Source organism: Elephas maximus, chromosome 15 (assembly GCF_024166365.1).
Source record: "Elephas maximus indicus isolate mEleMax1 chromosome 15, mEleMax1 primary haplotype, whole genome shotgun sequence".
NCBI classification, from domain to species: Eukaryota; Metazoa; Chordata; class Mammalia; order Proboscidea; family Elephantidae; genus Elephas; species Elephas maximus.
The window spans coordinates 61,829,546-61,854,767 of record NC_064833.1 but is presented as its reverse complement, the minus strand read 5'-3'; the positions used below and the strand labels follow the sequence as shown (position 1 = coordinate 61,854,767).

Sequence of the window (25,222 nt, the reverse complement as noted above, 5' to 3'; positions counted from 1 at the left end):
GCTGTAGCTCTTAACCACTGCACCACCAGGGTTTCCCTCAGCAGATACAGTACATAGAAAAGGGTCCTCAACCTTCATGAAATTAAAGTATCTTCCTCTTTGCTAGAACAATGGTGCATATGTCTACTAAACAGTTCAAGTTACCTGAAGAGGCCAGTGCCTCTAGTTATATACGGTGGAGTTCTCTAAGCAGACAATAAACCTTGGCCCTTGTATATACAACGGTAGTAAATCAGCAAGCACTTTTTGGCAGAACATTTTCCCAATTTCCTCCCTTCAGTCAGAGAGGCACAATTCAGCCTCCACAGTTTGGCCTGACTTTCTAGAAATAAACTAAGATTATCCTTCTGTCCAATTATTTAAACATACTCAGTGAAGAAGGTGGTTCCTGCTTTAGGTTGAATTAGATAAAAGCTATGATTATGAAACATACAACCACCTAGAATGGGAGAAATCGAGCAAAATAATAATAGGGAACATCTAATAAGTACATCATCACAAAGACTTTTTAAAATGTCAACATGAGAAATTCTTAAGGTGGAAGGACACCGCATACCACGGAGCTCAGCTATAAAAAAAAATAGGCCTTCAATAAACGTTTTTTGAACAAATAAATGAGAATGAATGAGTACTCTTCTGATACATGCTACCACGTGGATGGACTCTGAAAACATGCTGAATGAAATCAGTCAGACACAAAAGGACAAGTATCGTATAATCCCACGTCTATGAGCTATCTAGTATAGGAAAATGCATAGAGACCAAAGTTTCTTAGTGGTTGCCAGGGGCATGTAGGAGGAGGAAAAAAGGAAATATCGTTAAGAGGGACTGAGTTTCTACCAAGCATGATGAAAAAATTTGGAATAGTAATAATGGTCACACAAGGTGGGGAACATAATTAATGTCACTGAATTATACATGTAAAAATGGTTGGCATGCCCAAAGCTTTGTTACATATATGTCACCACAATAAAAATAATTTTTAAAAAATGACCAATCAAATTAATGTTGTAGTAATATTGCATGTTCCCAGGCTACACTAGAGGCCTGGTGGTTAAAAACACAATTTCTTTGCCTTCCTCTACACCCACTACCATCCTACGTATAAATTAAGTGGCTTTTTTTTTTTTTAATTCAAATGGACAGTGTTAGAGTTCCAGCCCCAGTACTTACTAGCTGTTTGCTAGTCCCGAATAAGTTACTTACCTTCTCTGGAGACGTGGTTCCCTCATCTGTAGAGTGGCTGTAATAATAAAGCCTGCCTTAGCGTATTTAGGGACCCTGGTGGCTCAGTGGTTAAGTGCCATGGCTGCTAACTAAAAGGTCAGCAGTTTGAATCCACCAGGCACTCCTTGGAAACTGTACAGGGCAGTTCTACTCTGTCCTGTGGGGTTGCTATGAGTTGGAATCAACTTGATGGCAACAGGTTTAGTTTGGTTTTTGGTTAACATACTATGAAGGTTAGAAGAAATAAAGGGGGGAAAGAGCTACACTTCATGCCTGGCCCACGGTAATCACATGCTGTTATATAAACTATCGTCATTATTATTATTACATTGTTGATGATGTTATCGTGGCAGTGGTTGTGGTGGCTACTCTCAAGCCCAACTTCTCCTGACTAGTTTCTTTTAGTGACCCAAGGATGGCTGACGTGTTCGTCTGGCCTCAAGATGATATTTTTCTCTTCTCCTATTTACCACCTGCTACCAAAGTTGCCCATGTCACCTAGAAGCTGCCAAGACCATAGGAGTGTCATGTGCCCTTGTGTCTTTTCCAGATGCACTGTGCTCAGAAGACCTCTCCACTGAGCTTTGACAGTGACCTGTGGAGAAAACACTCGTTATCCCAACACACACCAGATAGTTCAGCTTTGACTCTCAGTGTCTTACAGCCATTTAAATGAAATGTCTTCACTTTCCAGGCAATCTGTGTGGAGGCTCTGGCACGGGGGCTGAAATGGAAGAAAATCTAAATGGCAGACACCATGTTGTATTCAAAACAACCCTTCTCTTCAGAGGTTGTTTGTCCTTGTTTTTCTCAGTTCCCTCTTCCCTTGAATTCTTCCCTGAAGGGACCTTGATTCTTCCCCATAAATTCGCTAGTGTCCCCCAGACAAACTCAAGCCTGTCTGCAACCTCCAGCCAGCCTGGTAACTCTGACTTCAGCCTGTCACCCCACCCCACTCTACAGTAGAAGTGAAGAGCAATTCTTGAATTCTTTGGCCATAATGTCATTAAAATGCTATGTGATAAAATACTACATATAGCCGCAGAGCTAGCCCAGATCCCTGCACAGATCACAGAAGATTTTAGCAGGTGGAAGATTCGATCTTTAAACATTAAGGAAGACTGAAGAAGAACTGAAGTATTTGAATTATGGTGTTGGTGAAGAATATTGAGTATACCATGGGTGCCAGAAGAATAAACAAATCTGTCTTGGAAGACGTACAGCCAGGATGCTCCTGAGAAGCAACGATAGCAAGACTTTGTCTTACTAACTTTGGACAAGTTATCATGATGAACCAATCCCTGGAGAAGGACATCATGCTTGGTAAAGTAGAGGGTTGGCAAAAGAGAGGAAAACCCTCAACAAGATGGACTGACACAGGGCTGCAGCAATGGGCTCAAGTACAGCAATGATTGTGAGGATGGCACAGAACCGGGCAACATTTCGTTCTGTTGTACAGAAGGTCGGTATGTGTCGGAACCGATATGATGACACCTAACAACAGTACAAGAACACATAACCAAGACAACCCCTTGTCAAAACTCACCGGGGTTCTGCAAGTCACAGCTCTTCAATCTACTCATTCCCACAACAGGCCCTTTGTCCAGAGTAGCTTTGTCAAGTGAGACTTGCAGCCTGGGCTACTCACTGGGCACATGTAATTATCATCCTTGCATTCTAAGAGTTGAAGGGATTTATTTCTCAGTAAGAAAAGACGTTTCATGAAAACCTCAAAAAGCCCACTCAGGAAAGATCCAGATTTTGTAGGGTCTGAAGCTTACACAGATTCTCTGGGTGGTACAAACAGTTAAGCGCTCAACTATTAACCAGAAGATTAGCTGTTTGAACCCACCCGGCGACGCTTCAGAAGAAAGCCCTGGCAATCTGCTTCTGAAAGGTCACCAGCCTCAAAAACCCTGTGGAGCAGAATTCTACTCCGCACACACGGGGTTGCCACGAGTAGGAATCAACTCACTGGCAACTGGTTTTTTTGGTTCTCAGAAACATTCAATTTGGAGGCCCACTTTAAGATGAAGAGTATAAAATTAGCTCATTTTTACATATTTTGCAGAAATACGTGATGATGTAGACACATGGCATGGCCCCACCCAGGCTTTGGAAGGGGCCCATGCACGTGAGGGCCCTGAAATGTTTTCAGCTTTGCCATCAACCTACCTCTGATTTCTCCTGCCTTCCTTGATGCCAAATGCACCACACACATCATGTACTTGCAGCGACCACAATATCAACACAAACAGAAAAATTCAGTCCTTCAGCTGATTGTTTTAAAGCTAAAGCTAACCCATAAGCAGTAGGGGAGACGCGCCACTTAAACTTCATTAAGTCTGATGACAATCTGGGAGGCTGACCACAAAACACATTCGAAAGTAAAATTTTTGCGTTGCTTTGCCTTGATTTGGCCCAGCGTTCTTAATTGTTTAGGAGTCTGGGGATTTTCTTTTTGTTTGTTGGTTTTAAATTTAGTTTCTTTGCCATTGCATATGCTGAGAAACAAGCTTTTTTATCTCATTGCATTGAGCATCCTCGGAGTTCTCCCCCCTCCAGAGGGGAAGAGTTGAGTATTGTTTTGTTTTGTTCCTAAACTGCAAATAATAGAAGAAATGATATTGTTTGTATTGGGTGCACCTGCTTCCCTAAACCAGGGTGAGGTCTTTTTTTTTTTTTTTTCCTCCCCACCCCCACTGTCCTTTTATCTTGGCTGCACGTGCTTTGTTCTTTGGTGGGAATTTAAGTGGCTCCTGCTTTCTAAGGGAACTTCCTATCCCAGGGAATTCAGAGATTCTCCCCAGGGGCTCCCAAAGACTGTATTGTTTTCTTCCCCCACCCCCCACTCCCCATCCCTACCACACAAGCATGCACCCAAACACGCCACAAGATAGTTTTTAAAGGAGCATAAGAATGTAATCCCAAAAAGGCTTCCTGTGTATAAGTGCATTCATGCGTGTGCACGAGTGCTTCCGTGTGTTTTTACACATGTCTGTGCATGTTGCCTGGGACTACCTTGTAACATGGAGAAAAGCAAAGCAAGCAAGAGAAGAAATTATTGTGCTATAGGGTCTCTATGAGTCGGAATCAACACGATGGCAATGGGTTTGGTTTTTTGAGTGCATGTTGCCAAAAAAGAAAAATGGAAGTTTGCATGGTTTTCTATAGGCATTCTCTCTTTAGTTTTGAATACGGCAAAAATAAGCACAGTAATTTCTTCTCTTGCTTGCTTTGCTTTTCTCCACTTAACAAGACAGTCCCAGGAGATAAGTTATTTGACATCCTTACTCCTTTGTCCCTTGCCTATCTGTCTCCAGGGCAAGTCTCCACCTGGCCCATGTTTGCAGTCATTGGATGGCGCCTACCATAAAACCCCCTGCCCTGGGTTGACAGTGTGGGGAGGAAGATGACTGACCCATCTAGTTTCTTTCCTGTGAGTGTCTCAGAACCAGACTCATGTCCTGCTCCATCTTTGTGCCCTCAGCCCTCAGCAAAGAGCCTTACACAGAGAATGTGCTCAATAACTGTTTGTAGAATTCATGTTGAGTGAGGTGACTTTGAACAAGCCACCTGGCATCTCTGGCTCCGACTTTCTTCCTGTGATAAATAAGACAGTTGAATTCTTGGATCCTTTCTGGCTCTACTGTGATTCTCTTTGTCCAAAATAGATTTGGATTTGCCTCTTTTTATCAGTTAGGATTAGATTCAGATGAACATAACAGGAAAAACATAAAATAGTATCTCAAAGAAGATAAAATTCCCTTCCCATGTAAAAGAAAGACAAAGATAGGCCATTTTGGGCTCCAAAATGTCACCTTGGACCCAGACTGCCATCTTTCCGCATTGCCACCTTCAGTCAAGATAGATGCTATAGTTACAGACACCACAAGCTCATTCTAGGTCAGAAGGAGGAGAAAGTGTAGGAAAACAACAGGGCCTACATCCCAGCTAAGCCCCAATTCAGCACTGTCCCAGAACTTCCACTCAACTATTTTGCTTATATCTCATTGGTCACAAAGCCAAACCTACCTGCAAGGAGGTACACGCTGGACTTTAAAAAGTATTGCCCCCAGTGAAAACCAGTGTCCTATTACCAAGTGTTATGGATTGAATTATGTCCCCCATATGTGTATCAGTTTTGCTGGGCCATGATTCCCAGTATTGTGTGATTTTCCTATATGTTGTAAATCCTGCCTCTGTGATATTAATGAGGGAGGATGGGCAGCAGTTGTGTTAGTGAGGCAGGACTCAATCTATAACATTGGATTCTGTCTTGAGGCAATCTCTTGAGATATAAAAGAGAGAAGCAAGCAGAGAGACAGGGGGAATCTCATACCACCAAGAAAGAAGTACCAGGAGCAGAGCACATCCTTTGGACCCAGGGTTCCTGCGCAGAGAAGCTCTTAGCCTGGGAGAAGACTGATGAGAAGACCTACAGAGAGAGAAAGCTTCCCTGGGGCTGATGCCCAAAATTTGGACTTTTAGCCTGCTGTATTGTGAAGATATAAATTTTTCTTTGTTAAAGCCATCCACTTGTGGTATTTCTGTTATAGCAGCACTAGATGACTAAGACACGAAGGGAAAACAGGAGAATGAATACTGCTGTCAAGTAGCAATCTTGCCACACTCCTTCATCACTCTTTAGTTTGGTTTGCATTCTGGGGAAACTGTTTTGCTTTCTGTCTTTCCTTTCTTTGAGATTTTGAATAAAGGTTTCCCAAATCCTGATGACATTTCCACTAGGCCTTGGCAAGATAAGAGGAAGGGAAAAAAAGATAATGCACTGAATTTTTCAAATTCTAAATTCATTTCTAAATTTATTTGGCTTAAAGGACTATCCTTTATTTTGTGGTTGTATCACAAATATATGTATATATACATAATTTTTTTCTTTTTTGTGTGAAAATTTGCTTTTATAGAAAATTATTTTCATAGCAGATGTTAGTTTATTTTTCACTAACATCCTCACTTTGAAAAAAAAAGAAAATTATGAACTCTACGTCAGTGACCCAGTTTTTTTTTCAACTAGTCTTTTAAATTCAAAAGTCAGGGAGCAGTGCCTTACATCATTTCCTTAGTTCTTTCCCCTACCTCCCTTCTCTGAGAGGTTGAGGAGGGTAGATTAGAAAAACTATAAGCAGGAGTGGCTGTACCGTATTAATAATAACAGAGAAATTGGGAGCAGAGGTGTGGTTCATTCAAGAGGAAAATAAACCTTCTCAACTCTTGTTATCAAAGGAACAACCTAAGAGTCATGTCTTCTATATACCAGAGATAAGGGCTGGATTCCTGAAGTTAGCCTCCCTGAATTCAAATCCTGCTTACAGAGTATACCAGCTCTGTCATCTTTGACAAATTACTTAACCTCTATAAGTCCAATTTTTTAAATATGTAAAATAAAGGTAATAAGATTTTTGTGAGGAAATTATTCAAAGATTAGAAAGTACATGTAAAGAGCTTAACATAGTACCTGGTACATAGGATCTATTCAATACATGTCACTTATTACTACAGAATTTGATTCAGCTGTGTATAACTAAAAATCCAAATATATCAATGGCTTAAACACATCAACGTTTATTTTCCTCTCATGCAATAAAAGCCCAGAAGCAGGCAGTCTAGAACATGACTGAAATGGCAGTTCTGACATCAAAGACCTAGTTTTTTCTGTCTTTCTGTTCCACCATCCTTATCGCCTCATGATCCAAGATGGCCCTGGAGCTCCAACCATCACATCCACAGGCAAGAAGCAGAAAACAGAATAAGACAATTGCACCTCTACCTTTACTTCCAAAAATGTGGCACAACATTTCTAATTAGATCTCATTGAGCAGAATTTGGCCTCATGATCTTACCTAGCTGAAGGGGAGGCTTACAAGACTCGGTGCGTTGCTGTCCTGTATAAAAATCAGGATTCAGCCACTAAAAAAGGAGAGAAGAAGGGTTGCAGTAGGCATCAGTAATCATTGCCACAGACATAATTGTTGTTGATTATATGGTTATTATTACTACAGATGAAAAGACTCTAGGAAAAGGGAGGGGCTCAGATCCAGAGACTCTGAGAGAGTTACCCTCTAATAGGTGATGACTGAGATTAAATGAGCAAGAAAACTCCTCAAGGAGTGCTATGAACAGAGGTTCCCAGAATCATTCAGGGTAGTTAAATACATTTTAAAAAAAAAAAAATTGCCATTGAGTTGATTTCAACTCACGGCAATCCCATGTATTAACACAGTAGAACTGCACCATATGGTTTTCTTGGCTGTAATCTTTACAGACCAGATCACCAGGCCTTTCTTTCACAGCTCCGCTGGTTGGATTTGAACTGCAAACCTTTAGGTTAGTAGTTAAGCACAAACCATTTGTGCCACCCAGGAACTTAGTTAAATATCTAGATCTTCAGGTTTCATCCCCATCCCCCAACCCCCAATTCTAATTCAACGGGTCTGGGATTGGTCCAGATAATCTGTATTTTTAACAAGCTCCACGGGTGACTCTGAGGCAGTGGGCCTGTGAATCAGTCTGGTCCATGGTGTGGGCTACTTTGCTGCTAGCCACTGTCTGCCTGGAAACCCTTGTGGGAGTTCTGCTTCAATAGCAGAGTAATGTTTACGGCAGACACTGGCCTACTGAGCCATAGGAGGGGGACAGGGTGGTGGCTATAAAATACGAGAGACATTTTCAACCCCCTCAGAATCCTCTTGGAGATCCAGAACTTTTTAATCAAATTAGAAAGAATATGCATATGCATGGTGTTTTTTCATTTCAGAATAATTTGATCTAATTACATTAAATTTCTAAGAGTGTCTGACATAAAATAAAGAAAAAAACATTAAATAGACTGCAAGTTTTTGCTCAAACCACCAAATCGCAGTCAATCAAAAGTATAATCAGGGCAAGTTGTCAGGGTTCCAAGCCCTCCCTTCCTATTCACTACCTCACCTACAAATCCCAGCAACGCTAACACACAAAACAAGTTGGTTGGTTCCGTTGCACCGCCCCATGACCCGACCTGCTGCCATATGACAGGGTCCTATAGGAGAATTCCAGAGTGTTCTCCCTCTTCACAGGTTTGGTACTGAAGCCCCTCCTTAACCTGTGCCTCAGGTTGCAGGCTCTCCTGCTTCTGATGCCCCTGGCTTCTGACCTCATTTCTCAGTCTCTCACTTCTGACCTCCCCTTGCCCTTTAGGCTTTATGATCAACACTGTTTGCCCAGGTATCATATTACCTCTTCCTTGTAGCAGAGAGAGATGGAGGGGGGGCAGAATTGTGTTAAATCAGGAAGGCCACAGTGTTACCTGCAATGTATTTGCCCAGTTCAACTTGCCCCATGTGCAAGAATGAGGTTCTTTCTATAGTGGCCAAAGAGAAAAAAAAAAAGGGACATAAATGTGTTTTTTAAAAAAAAAAAAATTCCAAAAGCACTATTATTTCCTTTTCTTTTTTTTTTCACATTCATATTTTTCATTGGCTATGCATAGCATTGCCTTCATAACAGAGACAAGCATAGGAGGGAAAGAAGGGAAAGAAGGGTATGAATTGAATTGTTTTCCCCCAAAATATGTATTGAAGACCCAGGACCTGTGGATGTGCTCCTGTTTAGCAATAGGATTTTTCTTTTGCTGTGTTAATCAGGTCATATTAGTGTAGAGTGGGTGCTAAACCTAATCACTTCTGAGTTATAAAAAGCACACAAAAGACGCAGAGAGAACACACACAGTGGGAAGACAGACACCAGGGAACAGCAAGGGTTGTAGGCAGACACCAGCACTAGGAGAGAGGCTCATGGAAGGCATGGATGTGGTCAAGACACTGCTTTTGACTTTTAGCCTCCAAAACTGTGAGACAATAATTTTCTGTTCTTTAAAGCCACCCACTTGTGGTATTTCTGTTACAGCAGCACTAACAAACACAGACAGCAGGAGAGGGAAGGAGGGAGGGAAGAAAGACGCGGTCTCTTTATCAATAAATAGATTTCTTTCTTTGCAGGTCATGTAGCCCCAAGCTCCGAGAAAATCAATTTTGCAGTGGTGAGACAAAGCATACACACCTGAAGAGTCTGCTTAACCAAGGCAGACATTCCTGAATCCAGCTAAGTGGTCAAAAGAATGATGTGGACACTAAGAGTTACAGAAGCACGGAAGAGGGTGAAGTCACTGGGCTGAAGGAGACAAGAAAGGAGGGGAATCTTCTAGGTTCAACTGTGAAAAACTCAGGGTAATTAATAAAAGGGCTAGACTAATCCTATGTGACTCTTTCTTTAGTCCTTTACTGCTTGAGACTACTCTCTCACTCTAATGGCCTGTCTCTACAGTGAGGGCTCAGCTACACACAGCAGCCTTCCCTCGTGTGTTTCCTGCACAGCTATGGGGGATCCTCTCACAAGCATAGGGCCAGGGAAGATGCCTAGAAACGAAGTAGCAAGAGATGGGGAAAAGGCACAGTTTCAGCGCTTGCTGAGTTAATGGCCAGATTTCATTGCCTTTGGAAGAGAGTCATGCACCAAGTCTAGTGAAAAATAAAAGTTAGGTCAACTCAAGGGAAATATCAATGGAAACCAATATTGACAATGAGAACCAGAGTTTATCTTCCACCCACTCTCTTTAATTAGTGGGAAAAGTCTGCTACTCTTATATACAAGTTTACAGGGTAAAGGGGCAAAGGGCCAAAGGCTGTTAGCCTGCTTGACTTGTACTCATGATCAGCTTCAAAGACAACCTCACTTCCAGCGACTGGCCTCTGCCCTCAGGCCTGAACACTTTGCCCCAAGCTTGATATCACCTTCCTTCTTTCATTTTCCTAAAGCAGAAATGATCAATCAACCTTGCCGGCACATATTTCAATCACCTGGGTTGTTTGTTTTGTTATTTTTTTAAACTAATACCTGGATACCTTGTCTAGGGTTTCTGATTTAATTGGTGTGGGGTATGCACTGGCCATCGAGATTTTCAAATATCCCTAGGTGACGCTAAGGTGCAGCCAAGTTGAGATCCACTGTCCTAAAGCATCATTAACAGGAAGGAAGGGAGGGAGGGAGGGAGAGAAGAAAAATCTGGATCTAGTTATTTTTAGAATTATTAGAACTACAATTGATCAAACAATATTTGGTATTTCATTTTTAAATGTAAAATGTTATTGAGTGTGCTTCTCTTCTGAATAAAATGAATGGGTCTTTTTATGACAGTTTAATAAATGTGAAAGAAATGAAAGAAAATTGCCACAAATCACAATGTGATGATCTATCATCAAAATTATTAGCAATGTTCTAGTAGACAACAATTGAGGTCCGTCTTCACTTCGATGAAAGCAAAGAATTTGAAAGTATCTGATTTTCAAAAGGATTTGTTACAAAGTCACTAGTCCCTTTCCTAATTTCTACAATATACTAAGAAGATTTAAAGTGTTAGTAAAACCAAACAAAACAAAAACAAAACCCAGTGCTGTCGAGTCGATTCCGACTCATAGCGACCCAATAGCACAGAGTACAACTGCCCCATAGAGTTTCCAAGGAGCACCTGGCGGATTCGAACTGCTGACCCTTTGGTTAGCAGCCATAGCACTTAACCACTACACCACCAGAGTTTCCAAGTGTTACTAAAGGAACTATTAATTCTACCAGTTTCACTTCCACCTAGAGGCACCTGGGGGATGAGTATCAATCAAGAATAACTGAAAAAATACAAATATGTGACTAGGAAAGAAAGGCATTTTAGCATTCATATTTGTTACTGACGCTGTCTTTGCTTTGCTCTCACTAAACTCTCTAGAGAGGTCTGCAATCTTGGACAAAATTTTGAGAATGGAAAAGACAAGACCATTAAATGATAATGGCCATCATTCCCACCACCCTTCTCCAATATTTCTGAATTCAGAACACGTGAACATGACCCAAAACACCCTATTATCTAGGGCATGCTTCACACATAACAAAAATATGGATAAGACAGGCAAAAACAGGAAGCCAATAGTGGGTTTATATTCCCTTGATTATCATTAAGGAAGTTTTAGAATTGCCCCTTGGTTTGCTGGCCTGTAGGTTTATTATCTCCAGGTTTGGGATGAGTGACGGGTATGGCTTTCTCTCGTGCTATATGGGAAAGGTTACTGGGAAAGCAAAAGTGAGAAGGTTAGACTTGCAAATCTTAAGAAATGTGTACACGTGGGAGTTTAGGATCTGAGATTGATGCCTTTAGGGCATCTGTATTCCTGCATCCATCTCCCTTGGAAAGTCTTAGAATCCCTAGTCTATTTCATATCTGAAACCCTTTTACAACACCCAGCTGTACCAGAGAGTTCATTTCTCTCAAAAAAGTTTGTTCCATTTTCCGACTACCATAGTCATTGGAGAAGGAGCCTTGGAGCCCAGTGGTTAAGTGCTCAGCTGATAACCAAAAGGTCAGCAGTTAGAACCCACCAGCCGCTCCTTGGGACAAAGATGTGGCAGTCTGCTTCCATAAAGATTACAGCCGTGGAAACCTTATGGGGTACTTCTACGCTGTCCTATGGGATCACTTTGAGTCAGAGTCGACTGGATGGCACACAACAAGTAGCCATTAGAAAGAATTATAGGAGACCCCCTACCAAGTTGAAATTAATCAATTGATGAGTTTGGGTGTTTAAAAAAAATCATGGACTTTGGATCTGCCTTTAATCCTAGCTTTGCTTCCTAATAGTTGGATGATTTCAGAGAAGTTTCTTCATCTTGCACAATCTCAGTTTCCTCATCTGTAAACAGAGTAATAGTGCTGACCTATCACAGTAACCACTCTTAAAGAGTGGTTACTGGTGTGTCACAAGTGCTAAACAAAGAACTTGTCATTCAACCAATTACTGAACCATCTAGCTGTCACACCATCCTGCTTATATTTCTAATACTGTTCTTCTCTTCATTTCCATAAATACAGATGTTGTAACACCTTCCCCCAACATGCTTCTAGTTTTCTTTGCAGGAAAGCAGGAATGTCGTTAAATGTCAGGACTCAACAGATTTAGAGAAGAGTACAAGAGGAGCAACGCTCTGAGATTCCCTGCTAAACTCGCTTCCAGATTTTTGATTGGTGGTGTCCCTCTTGCTAGCTGGCAGTGTCCTCCAGTACAGTTGCTATTCCTTGGAACTGCAGGGTCCAAACCCTAATAAACCAAAAAACTAAACCCAGTGCCGTCGAGCCGATTCCGACTCATAGCAATCCTATAGGACAGAGTAGAACTGCCCCATGGAGTTTCCAAGGAGCACCTGGCGGATTCGAACTGCCGACCTTTTGGTTAGCAGCCGTAGCACTTAACCACTACACCACCAGGGTTTCCAAGCCCTAATATGAGGGTAGAAAAGTCTTAGGGTATTGTGGCAGGATTCCATGGACTCAGGCTAACAAAATTACCGATTGTTGTTATGGTTGTTATGCGCTGTTGAGTCCATTTTTGACTCATAGCAACTCCATGTCACAGAGTAGAACTGTCCCATAAGGTTTCCTAAGCTGTAATCTTTACAGAAGCAGATCACCGGGTGTTTTTCCCAAAGAGCCCGTGGGTGGGTTCAAACTGTCAGCCTTTCAGTTAGCAGCTGAGCACTGGACTGTTGTACCACCAGGGCTCCTTTTAATAAAATTATCGATACCCAACAGCAATTGGGTGCATTTGTATTATAATTTACAGTCACTTCCATCCCTGAGTTTTTCATAAGCTTTTAAAAGGTAATGAAATATATATGTGAAAGTGTTTTGAACTCTTAGAAAATATATTACATAAACTATGTAAGATTTAAATTTGCGTTTTACTCAGGTAAGTGTTAATGTCCATGAAAGCTCTTCAGCATCATTAATAAGGTACAAATATGGCTACCGACTCACTTTTAGAATATTTTAAGAATAAAAATGAGCAACACTCACTTGGATAATAAAATAGAAAGGAAGTTGGTGAGAGGAGGTGGCAAAGATGCGGGGCACCAAGAATTCATAGACTTTGAAGGAAAGATGAGGATTTAAATTCCCTGCCACAGGAGCAGCTGTACTTAAACACACACGTGAAGGCCTCCGAGTGGGCGTCTGCAGATTGCTACATTCCAGAAGGAAGAACACAGGGTTCGTATAAGAATGTGAGTGGCTGACTGCAGGTCTAACAGGTCAGGGGCACAGGCTGGGCGAGAACGAGGAATGTCGCACTTCTGCTGAAAACACCTACAGATCTCCAATGATACCTGTCATTATCAGCATTTTCAACAGCCAACATGTACGGAGCCCCCAGGAAAGCACCGGATACTTCAACTCTGGTTACACCCCTACCGTAGGACCTGGGCAAACCTGAGCACCACGTTTAAAGGAGCTGCTTTAAAGGAGAGGATTTTGTGGAACACCTCAGAAACGAAAAGGTTGAACTAAAATCTGGCAAGGTCAGCAACAATGAGACCCCATAACTGGAGAGAAGGTGGAAGCTAAAGGAGGAATTAAGAACTGACTGTCTGCAGAGAGGAAACCCTGGTGGCGTAGTGGTTAAAGAGTTTGGCTGCTAACCGAAAGGTCCACCAAGCGCTCCTTGGAAACTCTATGGGGCAATTCTACTCTGTTTTATAGGGCCGCTATGAGTCGCAATCGACTAGATGGCAATGGGTTTACAGGTCTTCAGGGAAGAGCAGGGTCTTCTGCGAGGGATATAAAAAATGTGACCAGTGTCCCTCCACCTCAGTAAGCATACTACAAAAAAGAAAATAGAGTTAAGAGTGATGTTTGAGTAAAGTTATTTTCAAAAGCAGCAGCAGAATTTTATAATAGTGAAGAGAAAATACTGAAGTGACACATAAAATTACCTTCCTTGGTAGTCTTTAAAAGAGTGGCAGTAGGGTCTGGAGAGATGGGGACATGTCTGTCTGGATCCATTTTGAGCTGGTCGTTGCAGGGACCCAAAGGGTAGATTGGATTCATTCATTCATTAAACAAATATTTATTGGGTGCCTCCTATATGCCATCTATTGTTTTAGGTGATAAAATCCAAAAATCCATTGCTGTTGAGTCAATTCCGACCCATAGTAACCCTATAGGACAGAGTAGAACTGCCCCCATAGGGTTTCAGAGGCTCTATTCTTTATGGAAACAGGCTGCCACATCTTCTTCAAAGGGACTGGTAGGTTTGAACCGCTGACCTTTCTCTTAGCAGCAGAACACTTAACCACTGCACTACCCAAAACCAAAAAAAAAAAAAAGACCTAATCCATTGCAATCGAGTCGATTCCAACTCATAGCAACTCGCAGCTCCTTATTTTACATGATAGGGTTATAGAAGTAAACAAACCAGGCAAAAGCAGACAGCAAACAAACAATGAAATACATGTTCCATTGGATAATGCAAAGTACTGTCAGGAAAACAAAACAGAAAAGGGAGGCAGAAAGTGGCAAGAGTGGGAATGAGGTGGTAAGGAAAGGTCTCAAAGGGACAGGACCTTCGAAGAGTCCCAGGTAGACTACAGAGCTGGCTATGCAGGTAGCTGCGGGAAGGGCATTCCAGGCTGAGGGAACAGCCAGTGCAAAGGCCTGGAGGTAAGAGCACCCTCAGCATGTTCCAGCAGCGACAAAGAGCCAGTGTGGCCTGAGTGCACGCTGGAGCTGTGAGGAGTAGGAAATAAGGTCAGAGAGGATGAGTAAAGACTCAGACAGTTCATTCTTTAATTCCGTGATTCAACTCGGCATTTAGTGAACATTCCTGTAAACTGAAAACAAAACCATGTCCCAGGAGAGTTTAACAAAAAAAAAAATTTTTTAAGTAGCCGCAGACCTTTTTCAGTAATCTATTCTCTCATGGCATAGTGGTTCAAAGAACTGTGGCTGCTAACCAAAAGGTCAGCGGTTCAAGATGCTCCTTAGAAACTCTATGGGGAAGTTCTATCCTGTCCTATAGGGTCGCTATGTGTCAGAATTGACTCGTTGGCAATGGGTTTTTCATTCTCTCATAGGTTACAGCCACTCCCTTTCTGCCTGAAATATGATGTTTTCAAGTCACCGTCTGTCAAATCGAGCCATAGAACACCTAACAATTGCCTCCAAATGATTAGTAATTTTCAAATTTAAGTGTAGACTTTTAACTTAAGAATATTTCAAAACGGCAAGTAAAGCACTTAATGCAACAAAAGTTATTAACACAATAGTAAATACGATGGCGTCCTTTGGTGATACAAATGGCTAAACACTTTGCTACTAATGACAAGTTGGCAGTTCAAATCCACCCAGAGGTGCCTTGAAAGAAAGGGCTGGCGATCTCCTTCCACAAAATCACAGCCATTCTAAAACCCTAGGGAGTGCAACTCTACTATGAAACACACAAGGTCACCATGAGCCAGAATCAATTTGATGAGCTGGTTATGGTTGATAAATATGGTAGAAAATTTTACAGAAGAACTACAAAGAAGCATGATATGACAGCCAAAATCTGGAAGCTTGTTCATGTTCCCCAGACCCATCTCTCAGGGACATTTGTCTACCTCAGTTTTGCTGGGACTTGTGGACCTGGGGGATCACTCTGTGGCAAGTGTACAAATGCATGTCAATATGTACAGTCCGCTCAGAAAGAAAGGCCTGGGTTTCTTTTCAGTTCACTTCCTTCTCCGCTGTTGCCATCCCCCGCCTGAGCAAAACACTGAAGCGTCTGAGTGAAAAGCATCGCGGCTCATCAAGATCAAGGCAGGCATTATATTTCAAGTTGAGGTTCAAAACAGCTTGCTTTTTGCTGGGACTCCTTACTTCCTGAAATCAGATGGCGCCTTTTAGTACTTCAGTGTGCTGAGTCACCAGCAAGCTACATACTCCCTCTTTCATTTAAAGTCATCAGCCTGAGAACCTGTCTTCCTCCTTGGTAAAGTGAGCACAAGGACCAACTCAAGAGCAACTTTGGAAGAGGTTCCTGCGAAGTGTTGAGACATAAAACAGAAAGAATGGTTTTAGCTTTCTCTCTCCTCGCTTTATTTTTTTTCTTGATGAATTTTGACAACCAAAAGTACTTTAAAAAAAGAAAAAACTCCCTAGTATCTTTACATGATATCTCCAGCTTCCTGGGTGGCGCAAACGGTTAACATACTCGGCTGCTAACCAAAAGGTTGGAGGTTTGAGTTCACCCTGAGATGCCGCATAAGAAAGGCCTGGTGATCTACTTTCAAAAAATCAGCCACTGAAAACCCTATGGAGCACAGTCAGAATCAACTCCATGGCAACTGGGAAACAGCTGCCTAATTACTACGATGATGATTTTATTTTAGAGATGTGTTTATCCGTTAGGAGCCCTGGCGGTGCAGTGGTTAAAACGCTCAGCTGCCAACTGAAAGTTCGGCAATTAGAACCCACCAGCAACTTCCAGGGAGAAAGATAGGGCAGTCTGCTTCTGTAAAGATTAAAGACTTGGAAACCCTATGAGGCACTTCTACTGTGTCCTATAGGGTCTCTATGAGTCGGAATTGACTGGTGGGCAGTGGGATTTTTTGTTTGTTTATCCATTAAACATATTCAAAAGCCTTGCATGACAAAGATATTACAAAATTCTAGTGCTCCAGACAGCCATTTAGATAAGTTCCGTAGAAGCTAAGAAAGGGCAGAGATCTTATCTCCCATCTGGTCCACTGGCCCAGACTTGCTGGTAGACAGGTTTTGGTGAGGTAGTTACCAACCTATAAAATGTGGACAATTTAACGTAAAAATCCAAAATTGCAGATGCTCTTGGAAACTTGAAAGACCGAAATTCTTGCTTAGGAACAACTGGCGTGGCTCTTGAGGCAGGCCTTCAGATAGGATCAGTGCTGAGAGCACGTTCCCTGGGTCATCAGTGATCAGTATCACTGTAATCTCCCCATTAGGATAGGAACTGGACCCTATGAGCCTGCATCTGGGACCACCATCTAGTCCACCAGCTTTATTTGACAGATGAGGAAAGCTGGGTCCCGAGAATTTTAATGGTTTACCCAAGGTCTCCCAACCAGGTAATAGCAGAGCTAGAACCAGAATTCAGGTTCTCCACCCAAGATACCTCCATTCCCTGGAGCTCCAGCTATGAAAGAAATTGGGCCACATTTGAAGCAGAACCTCAGATGAGGTTAGCTCTGAAGTTATGTTAATTATAATCACTGGAAACTAATGAAGGCATCAAAGCTGTGATACTAGTATAGACCAGAAGAGCTGGGAAAAAGTGTAACTAGGAACTATAACATGTCCTAAAGGATTTTAAATTTAAGCCATCTATATTTAAGTACAGGTAGTCCTCGATTTACAACAGGGTTCCATTCCAACGACTCCATCGTAAGTCAGTTCTGATGTAAGTCAAATTTTTTTTTTGTTTTCATTATTATTGCCTTTTATTATCAGTATCTTTATAAATCCCATCTTTGAACATCTGTGAGTGAACATCTGAGAATGATAACAGCAGCAAATTACAAGCTGCAACTCCATATGTAGTACATATTACTAACATGTACCTGAAAAAAAAAAAGTCCTAAATGCGGTCTGTCGTAACTTGAATAAGTCATAAGCTGGGGACTACCTGTATCATGGTTTTAGTGAGAAACAGAGTGAGTGGGGTCAAGAAAAGCTTAATGAAAACCACTTCGTGCGTTTTTATTTAGGTTTTCTTAAATACAAGAATTCTGCCTATTTATCCTTCACTCATTAATTCATAGTAATACATTTAATGACAATAAATAGACAATTATTGAGGCCTCTCAAGATTCTTTATGACCAGTGATATTATTTTCCTCATAAGAATAAATTTATGAGCCATTTAAAAATTTTTGCTTACACAGGTAGATGTATTATAAACTTGTATAATATAAAAGTATGCATACTAAGACTAAAGGACCCTCATGTTTTTTCACTGCATCAAGTGAGAAGAAAGTGGGACCTGTACCATTCCCAGCAATCTGTCCCCCTGAAGGGGTTTAAAAAGAAACCAGAATATTTCTTGGGAAAGCTATGTAATCTTGAAAACAACCTCCCTACACTTCCTCCCTCCCTCCCCAAAGAAATGAAAGAAAAAAGCACTAACTAGCTCAGGATATAGTTATCACTGATGCGACAAATGGAATATGCTATCTATTTTGCAATTTCACAGCTCTTTCAGCAGATTCAGCAAAATGAGAGGCATTAATTCCCTCTAAATCTAGGTAGCAGTAAGAGTCCAAGACAGGGTAAGCACAATGCTGTTCAGTAATGCTGTAATGTCACTTGCAATCAAGGTTACTTAAATTAACATTTTGTTAGTTTATCATAGCACATTCCATCACAGCGTTATCACAGGCAGAAAAGGTCTGCTTGGCCCAGGCGGCCCTGAGAACAGAGCTGGGCATCACAGCAGGGACCCATAGCTGCGGCCACAGGGAGAAATGTTGAGTAGGGCCTAGTATTTGAAACCTACAATCACAAAAATGCTGCAGTCTCTGTTCCCCTCGTAGGGACCCAGAAGTCGCTGTTGCAGTTCAAAGTACAAACTTCTGTTTGCCTTCCTGTCTTCCTTTTTTAATTTGAGAGGGGAGGAGGAGCCCAGTGGTTGACCAAAGTAAAAGGAAGGTTCTTTTCTGTCATCCGCCAGAGCCAGTTTTCTCCCTCTCCTCCCCTCCACCCTCGTGATCAAGGCAAACTCCTTTCCAGCTAAGAAACCACACACTGGTTCCAGTGGATGCCCCTCCTTAACTGGCAGGACTACCTCTAAGGCAACAGGAAGGCACTCCTCTTCCCAGGGCCCACATCACTGCCCCTGTTCTGGCAGGGTTTAGTTCTAACCGAAAAGTGTATGTCGGCTTCCTCACTACACATCTCAGAAGTCAAATGCAACTAAAGGGTTAAGCAAATTCCTTGGAAATAAGACAAGGGAAGACTCCTGGAGCTGTGCAGGTGTGGAATTACAGCCTGCCACTGCTCATCAAGCCACAGTTTCCCCAGCGCCTGCACAGGGTTTCGGGTATTTTGTTCGTTTGTTTGCCTTTAAAAAAAAATTAAATCCATGAAATAAATTGTTTTTTTTCTTTTAGCATACAACTGAGCACACAGTCGGTGCTCTCGGTAAATATTCACCGGAGTCCTTTCCTGCCCTTGCAAATCCCAGTCTGATTTGAGCTTTTCCTCGTCCGGGATGACCAGTTCAGGGCCATACCGTCTGACATAATGGCTAAAGGGCTGTGTCCCCTTCTGGGAGTCAAGCCAAAGCTCTACATTGTAATGAAGTCACCTTATTCAATAGCAGACTCACACACTTTAGAATTCCAAGAATAATGAAACCTGCAAAGATAAGAACATTGATCACCAGACAAAATGAAAAGGAAAGAAAACATATCTTTTCTTAGTCCATAGAGCAAAAGGCCAAGGTATGCAAGACATTTACAGCAGAATAATTTGTTCTTTTTTATTTAGTCACGACACAGTACAACAGAGGTCAAACCCAGTTCAGTGGAGGTCGTTTAAACTACACCTGCTAAAGAAATAAAGCTGTAAAATGATACTCTTATAGCCCGAATCAAATTAAATAAACCAAAGAGGAGAGGGCAGCAAAGCCCTTTTAAATATCTCAACAGCCACATTCCCATGCACCGAAAAGGAAAACACAACACAAACATTTCCAGTTAAAAGAAAATATGGCAGTCCCAGGAAAATTAGGTTATGCATTTAACAGGTTCCACTGTACTTCTCGACTGACCACTTGTACCCCATGAGCATTGATCCTTCCTAACATTTGTGAATTTGAGGTCCATGAGATTAATAATTCATTGCATTGCTTGGGGCTGGTAAACTCGGGCACATTCTCTTCATTTACTTTCAGTCCAAAAAAAAAAAAAAATTTTTTTTTTTTTTACCTGTTCCTCACCAATATTTTAGTGGGGACTAAACCTGCCAGTGGCTCTCTCCTAACTAAGCTAGAATTGCAAGTTCCAGCAAACGACAGCAGCTGGTCACATGGATTCAGGGCCACCAATGGCTTGCACATTCACCTTACTGCTATAGGAGGCAGGGAATTAACTAGTCTTCTTTCTTGGGTAAAGCTGATCATCTGATTTGTCAACGCTTTGTTCAGAAATATAAAATTCAGTAGAGCTCTCTCCCCAAAAGAAAAAAAGAGTATTATTTATACAACACCTTAATCTGTCAAAATATTAACAAACACAATTATGTTAACACTGAGCACAGTGGTTTGGAAAAATTAATTCTAAAAACAAACCATAACTACACAAGGAGAAAAACAGACCTAAATGTTAAAATTCCCAAAATTTTGAGGCAAAAATGGATTCACTCACAGATGTTTACAAAGTAAATTAGGCACAGTACAAACCTATCACAGAGCATTGGCTTATACTTACTATTTCAAATGAATGTTTTGAACAAAATTAAGCAACTAGTTTTTAAAAACTAATACATGACATAATACAAAAAAATAAACCAACAAACCTTTAGTCTTTAAACAAAATTTATCTGAAAATGTACCTTTTTACTTTTACCGACAACTTTAAGGTAATGTTGGCAACAGTCCAGCTCAGCTGGGATTTTAAGCTTTCCCTTCCCACTTTCTACAGCGTCAGTTCTTTAAAAAGCTCCAATCTCTGTTCCCCAAGGTCTATAGGGTTTGCCAAGGTTTGCTGCCTGCGTGGGTGCCGAAGGGCTCAGTGCATTGGGGGACAGTAAGTGGAAGGAGCCAAAAGAGAAGGGGAAGGACAGGGAGGCCACCGAGGAAAGCAAAGGCGGCGAGAGTTTAGAGGCGGAGGTGACCACGGGGAGCACCGGTCCAAGACCGCCGCTAGGGGGCGCTCGCAAGGCGGGCGCCTCCGGATGCGTAGAAGCCAACCGGCCCTGGTGGTGTGGTTCCGTAGGCGAGGCCGTGGTGCCAGTGTTCCCGTGGCTGTTCTGGGTTAACAACAGGGGGTGCGCGATGTGCGGGTGATGTCCAAAGGCGCTCCCCCAGGGAATGTGTCCAAGGCCTGCGTGAGCGCCGCTCGCGGCTTCCCGCTGAGAGGCATAGTTATTGAGATGTGAGACCAGCCTAACTCGAAGCGGGTCAGAGGTGTCTAATCCTTCAATGATGCTCAGGTAACGGGCAACTTCTGCCAGGCATTCCCGAAATCCCAAACTCCGATAGTCCATTGCCAGGGCGTGTGCGTCAAAATAGCCTGAGGAAAAGAACAAAAGGAAAACCTCAGAGCTTTGCTCTTAATCATTTCCCGCATTTCTTCAATCTCAAAAGCAGCCCTTCATGGCAAATACTTACATCCTTAAAACGCGCACTCATGCGTTCCTCTGAAAATCCAAATATTTTGAAGTCAATCGAATTCTTTGCATTAATCAACATGAGCAGTGCGCATTTGTTAATGCAAGTTCAAAGACCAATTAGAAACTGCCAAGCAGAAACTGGAATTATACCCTACTAGCAGATGAAACTATGTTCATTCCTTTAATGTTTACCCTCAACAACAACAAAAAAGTACATCAAGGACAGAGAAACCACAGAGCAGTGAAATTCATTAGACACACAGATGTAAGTTATCATCACGGAGCTTTTAGGAGTTTGGTCCTCAGTAAAGCATTTTCTGGCTGGAGACAGACACACAGACAGACCTTGGTCTCTGACTTCTGTTACTTAACCACAAATCTCTTTACTGAAGAGTCATGAGGCAGCTCATTTTTAAAACCTTGTACGTAAAATTAAGACCATCTACTTGGGTTTTGTTTTACAAAAAAAAAAAAAAGCTTTTTCTCAGAATCTCAAAGGACAAACGTGAGACCTACCTGATTTTAATCAGAGCTGTCACAACTTCGGGGCAACTCACAGACAGTAGACATTTTCCAAAAGAAGGCGCTATGTGTATACTCTGCACTAGCTTAATATGCAGAGTCATGGGGTGATGAATTCACTGGAGAAAATCCTGCCTGCATTTGAAAATGCACTGGCACACAGTTCTCTCCCCACCCCCAAAGCATAGGGTAAAAATAAGGCAGCGACTGCACCAATCCTGGCCTGCAGCCACTACTCTACCCCAGCCACTCAAGAGACCCCACGCCAACTATAAGGTGTACCTTTTCCTCCTGCAGTGTGCAGCATTTTCAAGTGATCCACGGTCATCTGCAGGATCTCGGCTTTTTCTAATTTAGCAGATCCCTAGAGAAGAGAATGGCAAGAATGATTTGGCTTCAAATACCTTTGGGGGGACAACTTAAAAAAAGAAAACAAAACAACGTATCTGTAGAAAGTGCTACGTAAATCGTCATTTGCGCGCTAACGCAAAATGACCTGTCTTGGCAAATACGTTTGTGTAGGAATAGCCTCGGCACACGGCTATTTTCCAAGACACAGATGACTATCAGATTAATGGGGGGCGGGGGGGCGGAGGAGAATTCAGAAGGTGCGGATAGCTACACCAGAGCTCTACCTACTTTCTCCATTACCTGCTTCTCGAAAGCACTGGGTACCAGCCTCCTCAGCTCCGACAAACTGTTATTGATCCGGTCGCGTCGGCGCTTCTCAATGATCTATAGGAAGCAGGCAAAACAAAGGCGGACGTTTCCATTACGGTTGTAAATTCCAAAGAGAAGAAACGTGATTTTTTCCATTAATTAATAACAACAACAACAAAAAGGAATATTGTAAAGAGACTCACGCCTCTCCGTCTTTTCCTGGCCAAGATCTGGGAAGATGTAGTCGGGGACATGGAACCTAAAGCCGAACTCAAGTTTCTGAAATGGAGGGGCGGGGGGACAGGAATCACCGTTAAACATGAGAGATCCGAGAGGTCGCCCCCATACCCTCCCTGCATTCGGACTGTTGCAGCAACGTGGGCTTGGAAGCCCCTGGGCCCCCCCATCCCGGTGGGTGGCCAGTCCGCAGCGCGCAGAGGTCAGCGCGAGGCACCAGCGCGCCTAGGGCCCTCGCCCGCTGTCACGGCGCTCGCCTCCCACCCAGGCTCCGCTCTGCCGCCGCCAACTCACCCATTCTCGTCCGCACTCTCTTTCTCCACCTCTATGGTCTCGTCCAGCTCGCTATCTGAGGAGCTGTACTCGGGGTGGGCTCGCTTCATGCTGGCTGCGCGCGGGCTCCGGGGGAGGGTCGGCGCAGCGGGCAGGGAGGAGTTAACAGCAGCAGCGCCTCTCCGCGCTCGGCTGCTCGCGTTCCGCACACACTGATCCGGCTCACGCTCTGCCTCTGGTTAAAACTCAACCATCCCTTTCCCACGCTGCGCCCCTTCCCAGAGCCCTGGGGAGGGCGGGGGAGTACGGGAGGGCGGGCGAGGGGGCGGAGGGGCGGAGCGGCGGCTCCCGGGCAACAGCCACCCTTCAGCCAATCCGGCTGCTCGCTCGGCTGACTGGCAGCCACTCCGGGGAGGGGGCGAGGCAGAGGGCGAGGGCGGGCTCCGCCACCGCCCTCCCCGCCCGCCCCAGCCCGGCGGCGGTGCGTCGGCTCCGCGGGGGCTCCGCCGGGGCTCCACTGGGGGGGCAGGAGGGGGCGCGAGCGGCGGTGGGCCGGCGGCAGGGAGGCGGAGGAGGCCGGGCCCGGACACAATCCCGCCGGCAGCCGCGGCCCCGCCCTCCCCGCGCGCCCCGATTGGCCTGGCCGCGCGCCAGGGCCGCGCCTGCAGCGCCGCCGGTGAGCCGCACGCGCCGCGGGCCGTGGGAAAGTGCCGGCGCCGCGGCTGCCAGCCAATCCGGGCGGCTGGCGGCGGCCGCGCTGGCGGCGGCGGCGGCGGCGCTGGGCGTCCGCATGAATGGAGAAGAATGAGCGGGCGGGTGGGGGCGCGGGCTGCGCCGGCGGGGGCTGGACGGCCGCGGGTCCCCAGTGTGAACCTGTAATCTGAGTCTGGGCGCCGAGCGGCCCCGGAAGCCACCGCCCAGCGCCGCCGTAAATCTCGGCCGTGGGGCCACCCTTGCCCGGCGGCGGTAGGCGCGCGCCGCTAGCGGGGCCGGTGCACCTGGCCGGGCCGCGCGCCGACAGCTCCTAGGAGCTCGCTGGCGCCGGGAGAGGAGCCACCCGTATGGGAGCGCCCACAGTGGCCCAGGGGCCGGGCGCTCAGAGGAGCAGGACGTGGGTTCGGGGAATGTTCTTTCGGTTTCTGGGATTGTCTGCGAATGCAGCCACCATCCCTTCCGCAGAGGCTTCCCAGCCTTCGGGTTGGAATGAATTCCCCCGTGCATCCAGTTTCCGGGGAAGTGGAGCGTGTTTTCTCAGCTGACTTGTGGGTACGGGAGAAGGTCCCTTAGGACATAGAGATTTTTCCCCCCCGCCAAGCTCTGGCGTCCAGAACTTCTCCGCGGGCGACACGGTGGCGGGGCTGGGCGTTTGCGTCTCAGGCGGCTCACACTGCGAGAATGCACGTCTCTGGCTGTCTCGTGCACACACACCCACACACACACCTTCCGGCCTCCTTGGTGCGTGGCACGTACTGGGCGCTCTGTGAAGTTCTGCAAGTCCCCCAGGAAGACACCAGATAAAAAAAATACAATTGTGTATCTGGAGACTGATGCAGGATTTGTGAAAGCAGGCGGAACGGTTGTTTTGAATTTGAAAATCCAGTCTTTTTTATTGAGCACAAAGGTGCAAAGCAATTTATATTTGTCTCAGTTCAGCTCTTGTGGCTCGCTGACGTTCTAGACCCTTCATTGAGGGAAACTTTAATAGATAACTGTTGTGGATATGAGAAATTTTTTTCATTTTGCAAATAGCTCCTCAGTTTCTAGGCCTCCTTAATTATTGATCTTAGTGCCAGCTTAACACACTTTGGATGCCACGCCACGAGCTCAGAACTGCCTGAACCTAATAAATTCTCCTCAGTCCCCGCCCACCACACCCTGCCCCCACACACTTTATACAACCTCCTGGGCTTCCACTGAATCTTTTATCCCAGTTCACCTCTGTCACCAGACCCTCAGCCCTTCCTTGCATCCTCCTCTACTCCCTTATCTAGGCTGGGTCCCTCCATCAGCAGTCTGGGGTTTGCTCTTGCTGGCACCTCAGACTCCCTATCCCTGGATACTCCACCACCTGTCACCTGTCAG

General features: G+C 44.2%; 1 protein-coding gene across 2 annotated transcripts; it reads right to left on the bottom strand.

Annotated features, from left to right (window-relative positions):
- Nucleotides 1-18,290: 18,290 nt before the first annotated feature.
- Nucleotides 18,291-23,442, bottom strand: HEY1 (hes related family bHLH transcription factor with YRPW motif 1). Of its 2 annotated transcripts, XM_049854329.1 has the most exons (5): nucleotides 23,162-23,442; nucleotides 22,834-22,909; nucleotides 22,622-22,705; nucleotides 22,253-22,334; nucleotides 18,293-21,348 (listed from the first exon to the last, which is right to left on the bottom strand). In XM_049854329.1, exons 1-5 carry the CDS (start codon nucleotides 23,248-23,250, stop codon nucleotides 20,768-20,770), a joined length of 912 nt encoding a protein of 303 aa, XP_049710286.1. In that variant the 5' UTR covers nucleotides 23,251-23,442; the 3' UTR covers nucleotides 18,293-20,767. The 2 variants fall into 2 exon arrangements, with proteins under 2 accessions (XP_049710285.1, XP_049710286.1); XM_049854328.1 differs by lacking the exon at nucleotides 23,162-23,442 and having other exon boundaries at nucleotides 18,291-21,348; nucleotides 22,834-23,147.
- Between the last annotated feature and the right edge of the window lie 1,780 nt (nucleotides 23,443-25,222).

What these genes read in the sequence shown, in the direction of transcription:
- HEY1 (XM_049854328.1), bottom strand. Translation starts at nt 23,037, where the DNA reads ATGGGGGGGCCCAGGGGCTTCCAAGCCCACGTTGCTGCAACAGTCCGA. An exon ending in CCAGTGCTTTCGAGAAGCAG is followed by an intron (nt 22,335 to 22,621) that starts GTAATGGAGAAA and finishes TCTCTTCTCTAG; the next exon opens with GGATCTGCTAAATTAGAAAA. An exon ending in GCACACTGCAGGAGGAAAAG is followed by an intron (nt 21,349 to 22,252) that starts GTACACCTTATA and finishes TCTTTTCCTCAG; the next exon opens with GCTATTTTGACGCACACGCC.